The sequence below is a fragment of the Polyodon spathula genome, chromosome 3 (assembly GCF_017654505.1).
Source record: "Polyodon spathula isolate WHYD16114869_AA chromosome 3, ASM1765450v1, whole genome shotgun sequence".
Classification (NCBI taxonomy): Eukaryota; Metazoa; Chordata; class Actinopteri; order Acipenseriformes; family Polyodontidae; genus Polyodon; species Polyodon spathula.
Window position 1 is genome coordinate 50,649,623 of NC_054536.1, and position 19,158 is coordinate 50,668,780.

The following is a 19,158-nucleotide window of genomic DNA, read 5'->3' on the forward strand; positions in this document are numbered from 1 at the left end:
ATCTATGTAAAAAGCATTTTTTTACCATAACAAAACTATCTACGGTATATTCTTAAAGCAAGTACTGACTTCTTTTCATATTGATTTTTACACATGGATTATGTCTATCTTTCTTTTAAAATACGTGGAAATCTTTAAAAAAACACCCTTAGCTCTTTAGCCATAACTTTCTTTCAGACTTTGCAATTATACTTTTGCATTGTACAATTCATTATTTCTTTCTTCAATATCCTTTAAAGTGGTTCACAGCAAAAACAAAACAACCCACATGTTTCCAAGTGGAGAACACAGAACAGGGCTGACTGAACACAGAACAGGGCTGACTGTGTTCCAGGACTAACAAAACCCACAAGAGAAGGTTGCTATTTCAGACTACTTTGCTCTATGTGTGTGTGTGTGTGTGTGTGTGTGTGTGTGTGTGTGTGTGTGTGTATGTGTGTATGTGTGTGTAGGTGCCTGCTACGGGTGCACTAACCTCCGCTAAGTATTTAGGCACCTGTGCCCTAACACTTTGTGAAGGCTAGTATACTGAGAATGCAAAACTACCAAACAGTTATATATCCAAGTACTCATCAATCACTGCAAATAATGACAAAGAAAAGTAATTGATATACTGAAAACTCACTGTTGTATTAATGATAGATATCTCGTTTCACAGTCTGATCAGAGCCTCTGTAGAAAGACCTGCCTCTACAGCAATTTTGCTAGGTGACAGCAATGCAAGGAGGGAGAGAGGCTTCCACAGCAGTGGGCTTTAGGGAGCTCAGCCCATACACAGTGCCAGGTTTGTCCTTACTTATGAGGTGCTGTTTGGGACATAATTCAGCCACTGATATTCACATACACTATATACTGAAATGCATACACTATATACTGCAATTGCACATACATTATATAATGAAATGCATACATCACACACTCAAATTACGTATATACTGTTTACTGAAATGCATACACTATATACTAAGACACATACATACATACTGAGACACACATTGTATACTGTGATTGGTCATCAGTTGTGTGAGTTCTTTTACTTTTCTATTCTCCACCTGCATTTTAGAAAATTGCTTGCTACACATCCAGGAGACAGCAGTTCGAACTGTTTATTTTTCTTGATGAGAGTTCTTTTCTTTTCAAATATGAAGTTTCATTCTGAATTTATTGTTTTTATTTTTGTGTTTATTGCTAATCCTTTAGTTCAATCCAGCGATGAGGATATCATTGAATATTTTGTTCAACAGGAGACCCAAAACAGGGAGGCACATATATCTATACTAAAGCACCTCATTACCAGAGCTAATTGCATTAACATGCTATATATTCATATATTATTAATAAATTAACATCAGGCAGGGAGTCACCATGTATTTTTGTAAAAAAGAAATAAACTCATATCAAGAACACTCTTCGACCTGTCATCTTGTCTTTAATCTTCAAAATGGTGGATGTGCAGCAAGCAATTTTCTAAAACGTGTGTGGAGAGTACAACACATGACTGATGACCAATCTCAGTATAGAGTGTATGAGCAAGTATTCTCAGTATATAGTGTATGCATCTCAGTATATAATGTATGCATCTCAGAATATAATGTATGTGTCTCTGTATAGAGTGTAAATGTCTCAGAATATAGTGTATGTGTCTCAGTATAGTGTATGCATTTCAGTATATAGTGTATGTGAATATCAGTGGGTGAATTATGTCCCAAACAGCACCTGCTGTCTTTTTTTGTTACCCGTAAGATTTAGATAAGATTTTACCAGAGCCCAGTCAAAAATGGTTTTCTTGGATGTTTTACATTGTTTTGCTGACTAATTCAAATTTTAACGAGCACTGGTGTCGATTTGATGTTGAAAACGTGACAACATTGTTGAGTTTGTGACTCGTGCGACACAACGGCCCAAGCTTTATTGCATGCATATATATATATATATTATATACAATATATATATATATATATATATATATATATATATATATATATATATATAATTAAAATAAAACATGAAGTCGAATGATTTAGAAAGAAATAATGTATATAACATACTTAAACATTGTTAAATGTAATGCAAGAAGCGAAGAGAACATCAATTAGAAGAATTCTAGAAATTAGTTTTGAAACAAGAGAAAGAAAATAAGTGGAGTATACCGAGAAAAACAGACAACAAAATCTAAAAATGCAATTTTAAAGACAGAGAAAGATGATAATTGCCTTTTTAGGTGTTTCAGAAGAGTTTTATATGAAACACAAGACGATCATTCATTAGCAATGGGGAATATTACTGAACACATAAAATGAAAATAGATACAAATGTTACCTTGATGAGGATTATAAAGAACTGCCAGCCTTGTGTGTATTTTCTGTTAAATGTTGCATGTTGTGTGTTTAATGTTGGTGTATAGTCATTGGTACATGGGATATAAACAGGTCTGTGTAACACAAATGTTTAAAATGTATATTTGTATTTAGGCATGAGGATTGCACAGCACTTCACGTGCAAGTAAAATGTAATATGTGAGCACGGGGAATTGCACTTTATTAATTCACGTGTAGTTGTACTGAGACTCCAATTGAATGATTGATTACCAGTCGAGTCTCGGTACAGCTGCATAAAAGCAGCATGTTTTCACATACTCGGGGTTGTGTGTTCGGTGAGAGGAGAACAGGATTGGAGACGGAGGTAAAGAGAATAAAACTAATAATAACGTAAAGTAAAAGAAGCTCACCGTGTTTTGTTTGGTCCGTTTTGTTTGTCTGTTTATTTTGGCGAATGTGCTGTGTCCTGTTTTTGTATTGTTACAACCGTTTATTTTCTGTCTGTTTGTTTATTTATTAAATGCTGAGAGAAAGCATTCGCTCAGCTCCACCAAACTCCACCTTTCTTGTTGTTTTATTTCCTGGCTCTGGTCTGACGCCACCCACTCAGGCCGTCTTTGTGACAAGAACACATCAAGAAAATGAAATTTAGCAGTGGTAGCATAGAGACCTGAGCTATAGATGCAGAAGTTGTTGCTGCTGTAGGTATTATATATAAACCAATACATGTTTACTTAAACATTATAGGCCATGAGTGCTTTAAATATGAAGGAACAGAAACTTCAGTTCCATGTGAAGGAGAACCAATTAATCTGTTATATAAAAATAATCATTTTGAGTTAATTATACTTAAATGTAATAGCAATAGATACACATCAAATATATTGACTGAAAGGAATCAGAATCAAGATGAAAAGAGCCGGGGCAGGGTGGGGTTACATTAGGCTGCTGCGGTGTCAGACCGGGGTCTCACACAGCCACATTACCGTCGAGCCTGTTTGATGGCTCCGGTATTCCAACCTCTTACTGAAGCTTCAGGGTGAGAAACTTGTCCATTGAGGTTTTGGATGTACAGGGAGGTGGAACTGTGAGCAGTTCAAAGATTGGTTGGCTGCTCTGACAGCCCCGTCCTCCCTATTGGCTAAGAAGGAGGAAGTAATTGGAGAGATCTTTCCCTTTCTCTTTGAGCAAGCAACTGTGGTTAATGGTCAGGTGGTCGAGCCCAGACACGCCACCACATACCCTCACCCTGAAATTGCTAAAGATCTCATGTATTGAGTTGAGAAATGACCCCAGACCGAGGAAATGCGTCACCAGTTGCTCACTCCACAGCCTTTTAAAGAGGATTTGTTGCAATTGGCTCATGTTATTCCCCTGGCTGGTCATTTGTGAGGCTCGTGACAAGGTTTTATTGGCTGGGGCTGGATGGTGATGTCCAGCATTTTTGTGGACGCTGCGGGGAGTGCCAGAAGGCCAGCCCTAGAGCCGTCCCACGAGCCCCACTGGTGACGTTGCCACTAGTGGAAGCTCCGTTTGAGCGAACTGAAGTAGATATAGATATACAGCTAGAGAGGAGTGCGGCGCGATACACGCAACTATTCCTTCACCTCATATCTGCATCTGCTAAATCTGTTGCCAATGAGCTAGTGAAGGTTTTCTCCAGAATGGGGATCCCCAAGGAGATACTAACAGACCAATGCACTCATTTATGTCCCGGCTAGTCCACTGAAAATGTAAACTTTTGGTGATTAAGACAATTAGGTTTACCATCATCAGACCAATGGTCTTGTGGAGTGTTTTAATAAGACCCTCAAAAATATGTTGCACAGATTTATTAGTTGTGATGTGTGATATTGGGACCAGCTGATTCCTTCCCTTCTCTTTGCTATCAGAGAGGTACCTCAGATTTCTACTGGCTTTTCACCATTCAAGTTGTTGTATGGGCAGAAACCCCATGGTGTACTTGATTTGGTCAAAGAGATGTGGGAGGAGCAGCAGGATAATTCGACCAATGCTGTACGGTATGTGTTGGAACTGCGCAAAGTCTTGAATCTGTGGGGATGTGGGCACATGACAATTTGCAGCAGGCTCAACATAGACAGGAGACCCAATACAACAGAGGAGCCCGGTCACGCATGTTTCAGCCAGGGATTAAAACACTACTATTGTTGCCCAGTTCAGAGTCTAAACTTCTGGCGAAGTGACAAGGACCTTTGGAGGTTACAAGCTGGATTGGGATGGTGGACTGTGAGATCTGCCAATCGGAGCAACAGAGAGAAAAACACATTAATCATGTAAACCTCTTGAAGCCCTGGTTACAACATGAGGCATTGATAGTGGAGCATGCAGGTGACGTCACAGACTTGGGACCTGATCTTTCTGTGTTGGCGAAAACAGGGTCGGTGCAGATTGCAAACAATCTGACACCAACGCAGAAATGTCAGGCTCAGGTGTTGGTGGCGGAGTTTCCTGATGTGTTTTCTCCTATCCCGGGGCAGATTCGAGTTGCTCACCAGCTCACCAGCCGGGTGCGCCAGTTTGCCAGAGGCTGTACCGCATACCTGAATGCAAACGGAAGGTAATAAAAGCGAAAACTGATGAGATGCTCAAGCTGGGTGTAATGGAGGAGTCCCAAAGTGATTGGAACATTCCAATTGTTTTAGTTGATATGCAAGATGGGTTGACTCGACTGCATTGACTTCAGGCGAGTCAATGAAAAATCAAGTTTGATGCTTATCCCATGAACCGGATAGCTGGAGCGTCTAGGCACTGCTCATTTTATGACAACACTGGATTTAACAAAGTGGTACTGGAAGATACACAGGAATGAATTACTTGATTATAAGAAAAGGGAAGAGAGGGTTAGAAGTACCATTAATAATTACATATTCGAAATCATTACCCAACATTTAAAAAATTGTTTGGAAGCATTTACGTATAATTCATAATGGAAAAATGAAGAAATAAAAATTCCGAAAGCACCGATTGTAGCTTTTAGAAGGGATGCAAATTTTACTGACATTTTAGTCCACAGTAAACATAAAGGGATCATAGATACATTAAGGGACACTGAAACCTGTAAAAGCACATGTACAGTGTGCAAACATATTCGTAAAGTAATACATTAAAAAATCTGTCACACATGGATAGCAACCTTGTATAAGGTATAATTTGCATAAAATGTATTAAAATAAAATATAAATCATTATATAAAAGAATGCAGAACCACCTATCAAATAGAAGACATAAAAAAGTAAATGAACCAGTAGCTCAGCACTTTACAAGGCACAGACATACCATGGACGACATAACGTTTGTGAAAAAAGTGAATTAGATAATGTACAGTATAGAAAAATAAAATAAAATATAAAATAAAAACAAGTAGGTGAGTTATCTTACCTTTGTACCCCAGAATGGCTACAGTGATGGTTAATAAGGCACATAGGACATATAGAAGCACAATTGCGCCTTTCAGTGCCCAGTTGTTTTTGCATTTGGTGCACTGGGCGCCCTCCTGAATTCCTGTAATAGAAGAAACTCACTTCAGAAATTAAGTCAATTTAAAAGACACCAAGAACCAATCAGTCACCATTCAATGTCTTTCCTGTTGTAAGTTAATCTATATAACAGATATTAATGGTACACTACCACTGGTTCCTACAGTAAGTTATCTATTTTCCCTGGAAATGGGGTTGCTGTTATTTCTAGATTCCTTTCATTGATCAACACTGTTTTATTGTTACAGTTCCCTACCATGGGTTTCACTGGTACTTTTTCTCATTTGTTGGTTAAAAACACTTTTGTTGCAGAAGCCAACAGAAAAAAAAAAAAAAAAAAAAAAAAAAAGTCAGAGCATTACATTTAAAGCAGGAAAGCAGGAGTGAAAGAGGAAGCCTAGCCTAGGATTTGTGTGTGGCTACAGATCCTAACAAAAGGAATTTCCTTACAGACACCCATCTAGTGTTTCTAAAGTGACACCCCAACACTGGGCAGGAAATGGGGAGCAAAAGCATGTAATGCAGACTTGTTTTCTTAGTCTTAGGAAACTTGTTAATGGTTTTCTTACAATGGCCTGTAAGGAATTGAAGACTTGTTTGCACTGCCAGTTATGCCTGTAGAAACTATTAATCAGCCAAACGAAAATAAAACGTGGTTAGAAAAGTCGTGGTTAGCTTCCTGTCAGAATACCTGTTGTTCTGTCCTAATTACTTCCAGATCATCTATCACTGTAGAGCAATTGCTCGTCAGCCCTGTTAAATGCTTGTGAGGACAAATAACTATGGTGGTGTTTACATGCACAAGCCATGAAAGTTTTCCTATCAACGTGATTGCCATACTTTTCAGAAAATGCAGTTCTGATTTAAGAAAATGCTTACTAAATAGGAAAAGAATGTCTTTGAATATCGTGCGTTGCCATGAAGATAAAAACATTTAACAATGAATTCACGTGTTGTCGCACACATTCTGAATTACGCATTAGCTACTTGTTTGTCTGGTTACCTTTACAACACACACACAATATAAAATATCATTTATACTAAGTACAAGTTTTACTACTTAGAATTTTGCCCTTTCTGCGGTCAGTCCGAGTCGGTGTTTCACATTTATTTTCTTTGCGCCAGGCTGCAGCCGTTCTTCTTGCTTTTGAAAAACCTTCTGCTGCAGTTCTGGCTGCATTTCTCCCCCACCCTCCTCATCTTTGGGCACCCTGTTCGTGGCTCCAGCAAAAAGAGAGACCTCCTCGTCAATCTGCTCCTGGCTCTTGCTAAACTGGCTATTTACAAGACCAGGAAGCGTAAGATGAGCGGGGAAGGTCTCCTTGACTGTGGGGCCATGTTCAGAGCCCTTCTCCGTTCCCGGATTAATTTAGATCACGCCCACGCGGAGTCTGCTGGCGACATGGCATCGTTTGTCGACCAGTGGACTCTAGGGGGCGTGCTCTGTACCACCTCCCCGTTTTCTTTAAATATTTAATTTACAGTCTTTTTACCGGTTTTCGTTGAATTAGTTTAAGGCCCATACTTTTTAGCACCCCTAAGGGTGCTAATTTGATTTTTTTTCCAGCTGTCTTTGGACAGCTGGTGTAGACCCATTACAATGGGCCTTAAAATAGGACTACTTAGAATTTTGCCCTTTCTGCGGTCAGTCCGAGTCGGTGTTTCACATTTATTTTTTGTGCGCCAGGCTGCAGCCGTTTTTCTTGCTGCTTAAGAATCTGTTGCTGCAGTTCTGGCTGCATTTCTCCCCCACCCTCTTCATATTCGGGCACCCTGTTCGTGGCTCCAGCAAGAAGAGAGACCTCCACGTCAATCTACTCCTGGCTCTTGCTAAACTGGCAATTTACAAGACCAGGAAGCGCAAGATGATCGGGGAAGGTCTCTTTGACTGCGGGGCCATGTTCAGGGCCCTTTTCCGATCCCGGCTTAAGTTGCAGCACGCCCACACGGAGTCAGCTGGCGACATGGCCACCTTTGTTGACCAGTGCGCTCTAGGGGGTGTGCTCTGTACCACCTCCCCTTTGGTTTTGAACATTTACTTTGCAGTCCTTTTTTCTGGTTTCCGTTTAATTAGTTAAACGCCCATCCCTTTTAGCATCCTCAAATTGAGGATGCTAATTAGAATTTCTTTTCTCCAGCTGTCATTTGACGGCTGGAGTAGTCCTCTACATTGGATAGTCCAATCATGGGCTTTTAAATAGGACTACTTAGAATTTATATTTGTGTGTGTGTTTGTCGAACACCTAAAAGTTAAATTTTATTAACACCAGAACTGCCTTTTACAATTTGTGTTTTTATTTTGAATAAAGATTTAATCTTGAAGCTGTAGAGTCGATTTTCACGTGCATGTAAACCAAGTCTATTATATTGCAGTGCTTGTCTTATTTCTATTTCTAAGAAGCATGCTTAATATTAGTACATACACTTCAACAACCATTCAACTTCCAATGTTTAATTTAAGAAATATGTTGGCAATACAACAACTAATCCCATTCAGATTAATATAACGTCTAGGATTCATAAATAATTGAACTATTAACTACGCCAGTATTCAAAGGCAGCAAGCTCACAAACATGCAGGAATTTACAATAGCGAGAAAAACATATGCCACATTTTTCAAAGTAATATACTTTCTAAATAAAGCACATTTCTAGGATTGGGTGCATCATTAGAACTTAAAATGTAAGAAACATTTTAGTAGAATTGGCCACATATAAGAAAACAGCCACTCATGTAAGCTTAATGCATTTTTTTCACTGTTTTTGGATGAATTTATGGAAGATTGCAGAAAATCTGCTGTTTAATGCCTCTATTGCACTTGCCAACACCACCACTTTAGCAGCAGTGAATTCAAACACATGCAAGAGTCCTGTACAGATTGAAAACTACGTTGAGATCATTGCGTAAAACAGATGGCTACAGTGCAGTTTACGCTTGCAATTTAGATGTTTCTATTGTATGCAAGTGTTGTTGTACAGCAAAATAAAAAATAAACTTTCCAAAAATAGAACAATTTACTTTTTGAACAATTATTCAACCCAGTAACATTTTTATACAGCAAATCAAATAAATGAAAACTTTCCAAAGAAATAATTTCTTCAACGATTCTTTCGAAAAATGTTACGAAAAATGTTACGAAAATGCCGTACTGGTATTGTAACTCCGGCATTTTGAAACTCCCACCGAGTAAAGCGCTCTCGGTGTGCAGGTCTTTCAATAGAAAGTAGCAGGTAATGCTCTGGAGCGCTCTGCCTACTGAACACACCCCTGGTCTATGCCGACAAGATTGTCCCAGAGCTTGAATCTCTTCCTCATTTGTTTGTTTTAGTGAAAAACTCTAGTTCCTGTGTCTTACTGCTGGATTAACATCTGGAAAAACAACTTGGCACCCAGAGAAAGGCGCCTGCTGTCACAAGTGTACTGGGACCCAACAGACAAGACTTAACAAAAATACAAGCATCTCAGCACCCTTGTTATCTGTATCGGTACTGTTTGTTTTCTTAGTGTTGTCTTCTGAAGACTTGTGCTTGTTTCACAGATGGTGCCCCTGATGTAGTTTAAAATGTAAACACCATTTTAAAGGCTTGCTTTGATTAATGAAAAGGCATTAGTTCTGCTCTACTTATACAGCTGCTGTACTTCATACGTTATGAAAAGATTTGAATGCAGTGTTAATTATTAATATTAAACGAAATGGTTAGTTTATTTAAAAGAAGATTAGTATTAATACAATGCATCCTTTTAGGATCCAAATAAACCTCCTTAATGGCAAAACTACATACAAAATGGCAGTCAATAGCTCTCCACTTTAGTGCCCATGATGACAGCCATAATTTTGCAGTGTTGTTCAATGTGCCCATACCAAGAACCTTGACATGCCTATGGTATCGCTCAAAATATAGTTTGTAAACAAAGAAAAAGAACATACCACAAGAACATCGACCCTGTGGGCCCCCAGTAGTGATGTGGGCGTCAATTTTAATCTTGTGTCGAAAGTAATCCACTTGGGGTTGGTTCATAAAACATTAAAATATATTTAAAAAATATATATTTTGCCCCTTTTTGCTATTTGTTATTGTTCCTCTCATCAAACATACAACTTACACAGCACTGCCAGAACTACAATGACATAATTGGCCTACTTAATTATATGTTTTATGTAACTTTGTTTTGGTCAAACAGGAACAATAACTAAATGAAGGATACAGTACAAGGTATAGTAACATATCACTCTTTCTATTCCTGTTGGAACCCTTTTTGAGAGTATACCGTACCCTGGTAGAAAACTCAAAACTACGGTACATAATCACATATGGTACAAAGTGCTGGTATGTATTTTTAAAAGATCAGCAATACCAGATTGTTCCTAACTAACAGTACATGAATATGGAATGAAGATTGTGGGCAAAATGTGTCTTTATAAATTCTCAACATGCTTTGCTTCATGACAGATAGCCTTTTGACAAAGTTTCACTTTATTGTAGAACGTGATCTTCTCTTTCCATGCACAGACCAGGATCAAGGCTACAAGGAATGCATTTTTTTTTTAAATCTTTTTTTTTTTTTAAATCACATTTATAAAACACTGTCACAAAGACGGCCGGAGTGGGGGACGTCAGACCAGAAACAGGAACCAGGAAATAAACGACAGAGTGGTGGAGTTTGGTGGAGCTGAGCGAATGGTCTCGCTCAGCATTTAATAAATGAACAGTCAGTCAGAAAATAAACGGTTGTAAGACAAACAAAAAACACAGGACACGGCACTGGTAGCCAAAATAAACAGATAAAAAAAACGGACTTTTTTTTTTTTTTTTTAAATCACATAAACAAAACAAAGTGAGCAAGATATTTTAACTGGATTACATATTATTATTATTACCACCTTATGATTATTACCTCGTCTTAAAATCCAATAAACACAATCATACCGAGTTGAGTAATGGGAAAACATGCAAATTATTTATGCAGCGTGTACTGAGATTCTCGTTGCATAATCAAGCTTCAATTGGAGTTGCGGTGTAACATGACTAACACAACAAAACATGGTGAGCAGATATTTTAACTATTACTATTATTATTATTATTACAATTATGATTATTACCTCCGTCTCCAATCCAATTCTCCACGCACTGAACACACAACCCCGAGTGAGTGAAAACATGCAGCTTTTATGCAGCTGTACTGAGACTCGATTGCTAATCAATCATTCAACTGGAGTTGCGGTACAACTGCACGTGAATTAATAAAGTGCAATTCCCCGTGCTCATATATTATTACTTTTTACTTGCACGTGAAGTGCTGTGCAATCCTCGTGCCTAAATACAAATATACAATTTAAACACTTGTGTTACACAGACCCGTTTATATCCCATGTACCAATGACTATACACCAACATTAACACACAACATACAACACAAAATACACACAGGGGCGGGAACTTTGCCACATATACCCCCCTTGTGCAAAGCACACATGGCCTCAATGGCCACCTCCCCCCTTAAAATCCCCAAAGTCTCGCTCAAAGTCTTGGGCCAAGAACAGGGACTTTAAGGGGTTGATGGGCAGCAATGTTGCCAGTAGCCAGGCTGCTACTGGCCATGCTGTCAGCAGACATGCTGACTGTGGGGCGAATCTCTCCTCCCGCTGTACCACTGGGAGCGGAAATGCTGCCAATGGTGCGGCTGTCAGCAGACGTGCTGACAGCTCCCATACTGACTCCTTCAGCCGGGGCAAGTCCATCAGCGGAAAAGCTGCTAGGGTTGGTGGTCTCCAGACCTCCCCCAAGATCTCCGGCAGCGAAACTGCTGCGGGGGGGAAGGTGATCTCCTGACCTCTCCCCCCTTTTTCATAGTTGGCAGCTCCCTCTGGTAGGTCTTCAGCCACGCTGACCCCTGTGCCCCAGCAGAGCTGACTGCGACCCCTGGCGAAGCAGTTCCAGCGACCCCAGGCGATGCGGAGCGGCTGGCAACCCAAGGCAATGCGGAGCAACAGGCAACCCCAGGCGATGCGGAGCAACAGGGAACCCCAGGCAATGCGGAGCAACAGGCAACCCCAGGCGATGCCAGGCAGGCATCCTTGGGCGAATCGAGACAGGCATCGTTGAGCGAAGCGAGATAGCCATCCTTGGGTGAAGCGAGACAGGAATTCTTGGGCGAAGTGAGGCAGGCATCCTTGGGCGAAGTGAGGCAGGCATCCTTGGGCGAAGCGAGGCATGGAGTCAGGACAAGCTGGGGTGCGGGTGTTGGCCCTCTTCTTGGCCACTGCGGCCGGGCGATTCTTCCCCGTGCTTCCCTCAGCAGCCTATGCAAGGACTGCTGAGGACCGCCAGCATCTATTCCTGGTCCTTCTGGTGCAGGGAGAGGCAGCTCTTGCTCCTCTCTCCCTGATGGTGATGGAGGCAGAGGCAGCTCCAGCTCCTCTCCTCGTGATGGTGGGGGAAGTGATACCAGCAGGCATTCATCTTTTGCTGGTGGCCGGGGACCCAGCAGGCATTCACCCTCTGCTGGTGGAGGTGGCAGAGTCAGAGACAGCTCCTGCTGCTCTGCTCCTGCCGGTGAAGGTGGCGGAGGCAGAGGCAGCTCCTGCTGCTCTGGTCTTGCCGATGGAGGTGGCGGAGGCATGTAGTTTCCTGCCGGTGAAGGTGGCGGATGCCGAGGCAGCTCCTGCTGCTCTGCTGCTGCCGATGGAGGTGGCGGAGGCGTGTAGTCTCCTGGCGACGGAGGTGGAAGCGGCATGTAGTCTCCTGGCGGCAGAGGTGGGAGCGGCGTGTAGCCTACCCAGCGTGTAGCTCTCCCTCACTTGCAGGGGACTGGTGCGGCTCACCCTCACTTGAAGGGTACTAGTGTGGCTCTCCCTCACTTGCAAGGGAAGGTGATGGAGGCAGAGGAAGCACCTGCTCCTCTCCTCCAGGTGGTGACGGTAGGGGAAGTGATACCAGCAGACACTCACTCTCTGCTGGTGGAGATGGAGACAGCAGGAATTCTTCCTCTGCTGGCGGAGGTGGCAACAGCAGTCCCTCGGGCTTTGGTTTCCCACGGTCCCCCCGCCTGGGGGCTGAACGCTCACGGTGCCCCCGTCTGGGCTCTGGACGCTTACGGTCCCCCCGTCTGGGCGCAGGACTCACGGGCTCTCCCCACACAGGCATTACTTCTGCCTCTGTATATTGCGTGGGGCAGATGGCCAACGTGTGCCCAAACGCCCTACAGCCGGGACACAGGTTAAAAAAACCTCCCAACTGCCATCCCCGACCTCCTCCTGCTGTTGCTGCGGCTGCTGCTGCAGATTTTTTCTGCCCCTCCTTCTCCTCACCTTCCTCTCCTGGGCCGGTTCCTCCTCCTCCTCTTGGAAGGGGCAGACAGCCACCACGTGCCTGTACACCCCGCAGGCAAGGCACCAGCCTTGGTCCTCCAGACCACTGAGGAGCTCCTCCAGGTCCGTGCAGCCATCTCTCCAGCCTTCCATTTTTTTTTGTTTTTGTTTTTTGTTTAAACAAGAAACTGCAGTTCCTGCTCTGGTCTGCGTCTAGGACGCACTGGCAGTCCCAGTTCTGACACCATGTGTCACAAAGACAGCCGGAGTTGGGGACATCAGACCAGAAACAGGAACCAGGAAATAAACGACAGATTGGTGGAGTTTGGTGGAGCTGAGCGAATGGTCTTGCTCAGCATTTAATAAATGAACACAGGACACGGCACTGGTAGCCAAAATAAACAGACAAACAAAACGAACTAACACTAAACAAAGCACGGTGATCTGATATTAACTATTACTATTATTATTATTATAATTATTATTATTACCTCCGACTCCAATCCTGTTCTCCACTCACCGAACACACAACCCCGAGTGAGTGAAAACATGCAGCTTTTATGCAGCTGTACTGAGACTCGATTGCTAATCAATCATTCAATTGGAGTCGCAGTACAACTGCATGTGAATTAATAAAGTACAATTCCCTGTGCTCATATATTATTACTTTTTACTTGCACGTGAAGTGCTGTGCATTCCTCGTGCCTAAATACACATATACATTTTAAACATTTGTGTTACACAGACCCGTTTATATCACGTGTACCAATGACTATACACCAACATTAACACCCAACATACAACACAAAATACACACAGGGGTGGGCACTTTGCCACAAACACACAATACAAACTTAAGGTTCAATGCTATGCTCTGGACCCAGGAAAATCGCTGTAGAAAGTTGGGAACAACAGGTTAGTATTCATTTAAACTAAATCAAACCAGATAGAATGTTTTGCATTTCAGATTCATTTCTCTGAACTTCATTTTTGAGACTAATGCTGCATTTGACAACTACTGAAAATGTGGGTTACTGAAAATGTGGGTTTCTGCCTTGATGGTAAAATATTGTACAGTACAATGAAAATAGGTTTAGCAGACTTGGATGTTTAAGTCACAACAGAATTTGAAATGATCTTCAACTAAACTACTTTTTGTTCCCATTTAAATAAGTGAGAGACTATTTTTTCTAGGAGTGAGCCGTCTGATTTAGTTCATAAGCTAAAAGGACTCCAAAATACACTTGGCACAAGGAGTGTAGCTTACGTTCCCTTCCAAGTAGGAAATGTAACCATTAACCCATTAGGTAATGGTTACATTTCTATTTCAGGGAACCAGAGTTACGATAATAACCCAATGTTTACTTTGAAGTACAAAATGTAACCATTACCTAATGGGTTAATGGTTACATTTCTATTTCAGGGAACCAGGGGTATGATAATAACCCAACAATTTCTATATTTAGAGTGTAATTGGCAAAGATTTGTTCTGAATGTATGTGATTAATGGTGTTTAGTGTTTATACGATATAATGCAGCCTGTAAATGATTTGTAGTGTATTTGGCATCTCATGGGAAACTAGCTATCTGAAAAGTTCTAAAATATGATCATTTCTCAATAAAATGTCTTATAAGATAAGCTACAGTAGCCATTTCCCTCAACCTACAGCATAGAGTTGTCCAAAACCACAGGAGATTATTTACAACCCCAGTTTCAAGATATTTTTAGATAGCTTTAGAAACAAGTCAGGGATAAAGTGGTAGAGAGGCACAGAGGCAGAAGAAAATTTCAAAGGCGCTGATTATCCCTCTCGGCACAGTGAAGTCCATCATTAAGAAGTGGAAAATGCACCATAGCACCCAGACACTAACCAGATCAGGTCGCCCTCCCAAACTAAGCAGCCGGGCAAGCAGAAAACTGGTTAGGGATGTCACTCTGCAGTCCCATACACTAAAACGTCACACATTGTACGTATGCTGTCAGTACAGCATACCCTCCACACTTCCTTCTAATTTTTTTTTTTGATGAGGATGAGTCATTCCTTCACCCTTAAAAAAGCCTCAAAACCCCTGCAGCTTTTTACAAACATGTATTGTAGGTTTTGCAAAACTGTGATGATGCAAAAAGCCTTTGCTTTGCATGTTATAATAATCTTTAGGAGAACATTTTGTTGGGAACCATACTGTGCTAAAACTTTTAAAATGCAAGTATTAAAAATATGCATGAAACAGAACAAACTGGAATCACAATCCAGATAACATATAAGAAGATATGTCCGTGAATTACTTGCATGCTTAACCTCAAACACGCTATGTCATGCTTTTTTTAAGGACTCCATTTGTGGTTGATAAGTGAACACAAACCATTATGAGTACGAAAACCACAGTACAGGATCTAAATATCATTCAAACTTAACAAACAAGGATTAAAAATAAAGAAAATCTTGATTTTCCCGACAAGATCAGGTTGAGGTTTAAAAAAGTTTATGTTATTCCTGTATCTGCAATATTGAACACATCCCAGATACTTTGCAGCCAATGCAGATCTTTGAGAGTTTCTTAATAACATGCCGTTTTGGAAACATGTGGAGTAGAAGGCTTAGCGGGTTCTACTTCATTTTATGACATGTATCCTTTGGGAGTATTTTAATTTTTAGAGATAACAATAAAGCTACAGCCTACCACATGTGCCTACCTGCTTTTTAAATGCTGTTTAAACATCTGTTTGCCATTAGTATTTACATCATAGTGCGAGTCAGTCACAAAACCTAAAGCATACTTTAAAAGAAAGACTAGTTATACAGTTAGTTACTTTTATAGACTCCTGCCTATGTGTCTGCAGCTGCCAGACTACCTTTAACAGTCACTAGAACCACTGCCACCCACTTTTAAAACTGTGCTTGTGACAGATGTAGGAGATAAAAAAAAAACAGACAAATGTCAGGGTCATATTGTTGTTGGATTCATTTTATGGTACAGTACAGGTTCTTATTCTTATTTAAAAAGTGTACTCTGCCCAGAAATACTGCATTATTCCACAATACAGTGCAGTATTACTGCAGTATAGTTCTACACAACAAGTCTGCAATTGCATTGGCAGCTGGTGGGATACAAAACAGGGAGTATAAACAGGTGAAAGATTAAACCAATAAACTCCAATACACAGAGGAAGAATAAAAGACTATGGATAGCAAGGTGCTCACAATGGGTGATTCTATTACTAGAAATGTCAGCCTAACATTTAAAAACTCACAGAAAGTGCCAGTTAAATGTTATCTAGGTGCTAGAGTTTCCAATATTGATTCCAATAATCTTGACGATCTGGCTGGACACCATGATCAAATATCTATACTGATCCATGTAGGGACTAACAATATTAGATTCAGAGAATCTGAGATTCTCAAGAAAAAGTTCAAAACACTGTCAAAAGGCAAAGCAATTGTGTCAGAATTTGATTGTCTCTGGGCCCCTACAACTGTTCTTAGGAGAGGAAGTGAAGCTTTTAGTAGACTGTCTTCCCGAAATTGGGAGTTGATTCCAGACCCTCACGATTCTCTGTGTAAAAAAGTGCCTCCTATTTTCTGTTCTGAATGCCCCTTTATCTAATCTCCATTTGTGACCCCTGGTCCTTGTTTCTTTTTTCAGGTGGACACTGTCAATACCTTTTAGAATTGTATCCGCATGGATCCACTGTAATCATTACCAGGTGAGCCCAGGGCACGGAGCCGCGGCAAAGGGCAAAACAAAATAAACTAAAAATAACATTTACATTTCTTTCACCTTTTTGATGTTTATGTTAAATTTTTCCCAAGAACACATTTTAGTTCTTTCAGATTCACACATTATTTGCAACCAGAAAAGTGTATCAGGCCTTTAACCATAATGCAAGAGAGATGTTCAGAAAGGCAGTGCAACATCACCATACTGTTTGGAATGCAATTACATATGAAAAAATCTATTCCATAATTTATTCCATCATATTTGAAATAAACAATACAAAACTGATAGTGTGAACATCAACTATTACACAAAAAAGATAACATTGCAATTACTGAAAAAGAAAGCTTCAGGAATTGTGAATTGTGAATCACACTGTGATTTATGTCTGCTTCTCATCACAATGCTTTGACCTGCTTGCGACTGGAGATGTGCTTCCTGCTGGTAGTTTTCTGCAGGCATTCCAGGAAGGCCCCTTGTGAAGCCACATATATCCTAATACTTTAGCCTGGTTGTTGCTGCATTGCTAGATACAGTTCTTACACATACTGTCACCACTTAAATGTGCATACATCGCAGACAAGGGGATTTTTTTTCTTTTTCTTCTTCTTCTTCTTATCTTTGTACAATCCTAATATATACTTGTCCACATGTAAGACTACTTTGCGATATAGCTGTGTGACTATAAAATTAAATCCACAGAACATGTGTTAAAAGTTGACATTTTAAAACTATTAGCAGGTGCAGTAATTTGACAGGGCTCTAAGAACTTCTTTCTAAGGCACATATGTGCACCCAAGTTAAAAAATTTGAAACGTAGGTGCACGTTGAACATCTATTGGCAAATATAAGTATAACAGTACCAACATTTTTGTTGAACATCTATATATTCTTTTCCTTTTTTGCATAGCACATGTGGAAAATGTTTTTTTTTTTTTCATTATAACGTACCTGTTTAAATATTTAAACAAAAAATAACATTATTACCTAACTCTACAGTATATGGTACTATAGTACTATGATACTATGCATAAACGCATGAATGAAAAAGTGCTTATATTATTATTATTACACATTTATTTATTTAGAATCCAAATTGGGCGCACCGTAGAGCCCTGTTTCATCTTCTGGGATGCAGAGTATTACAATATAAACAGCATAAGAGTTGTGTTACTGAATCCCCCCATATGTGTTGATATTTTTTCAATATTGACGCCATCCTTTTGTTTATATTCAGCACTTAAGCTTAAAATGAATCAAATGGGTCTCCTCCTCAGAAAGGGATCACTGGCTGAGACAGCACAGTGGGGATCCATTAGCAGCCAAGTAAACACTTCAATTAATCAAACTTTAACTCCTACAGACTTCATCTGGACTGTGAAGATCCATCACACAGGACAACTGAAACTCATCCATAACTCCATTACACTCAATCATGATGCAGCAGATTCAGTGAATGATTCGGAGTGAATCTCAATTGTAGTTGTAGCTAGGGATGCATGAACTGATATCCCTCTTATTGTCAGAAATGTATTCATATATTGCTGTCCTGTTCTTGTACATCAGAGACTGCATGTGTCTGTTTTCTAGGAACCCAGTATCCCATCAATTTGTCATGCATTTTTCATCACCAACAATTCGCCACCAGCGATAATTCATCATGGTCAGTAAGGCCACGATATATCATAAAAGCTGTGCTAAAACAAATACAGCTATAATAAATGATAAATAACAGATACAATACGTATTAACTTACAAATTACATAAATAAAACCCATAATGTACTAACTTTTACTAGTTCGTGACCACCCAAGGGTGGTAAGGGTGTCAAAACTGAACTTTACCTAAATCTAAACAAGAAAGAAATGTAATGCTAGATTTATTCTGAGCTTCATATATTTTATGCAAAAACAGACAATGAAATGTTTTTTTTTTCTTTTGTAAAATGAACATTACCTGAGATTTTATCATATTTATTTCTTATAAATATATAATTTCCCAGTTTTCCTAGTAAATTCACCTGCTTTTATTCTCTGTGAATGCTAACAACTGTGTGAGTGACTGTTTAAAGCTGTTGAAGTTAGGCCAAATAAGTTTTTATTATTATTATTATTACAACATTGGTATGAACTGAAAATAAGGGTATGCTTAAGAGGTAACATCATGGAGTTTAGTTCCATTTACCATCTGAGTCTGACTTCAACACAAGCAGTCACTCAGCAACAGGTTGCTATGATGTGCTGCAAGTGGAGGCCTGTGGCAAAGTGCAGCACCCGCCCCTGGGCTATTTATTTGTGTTGTATGTTCCGTGTAGA

At 40.2% G+C, this 19,158-nt stretch overlaps 1 protein-coding gene across 1 annotated transcript in view; it reads right to left on the reverse strand.

Moving 5' to 3' along the window:
- LOC121313154 (collectin-12-like) overlaps positions 1–19,158 on the reverse strand; it is a 95,356-nt gene that overhangs the window by 34,375 nt on the left and 41,823 nt on the right. Inside the window, exon 3 of the mRNA XM_041245378.1 lies at positions 5,718–5,840. Coding sequence (XP_041101312.1) covers positions 5,718–5,840 — 123 coding nt within the window. The remainder of the gene's footprint in view (positions 1–5,717; positions 5,841–19,158) is intronic.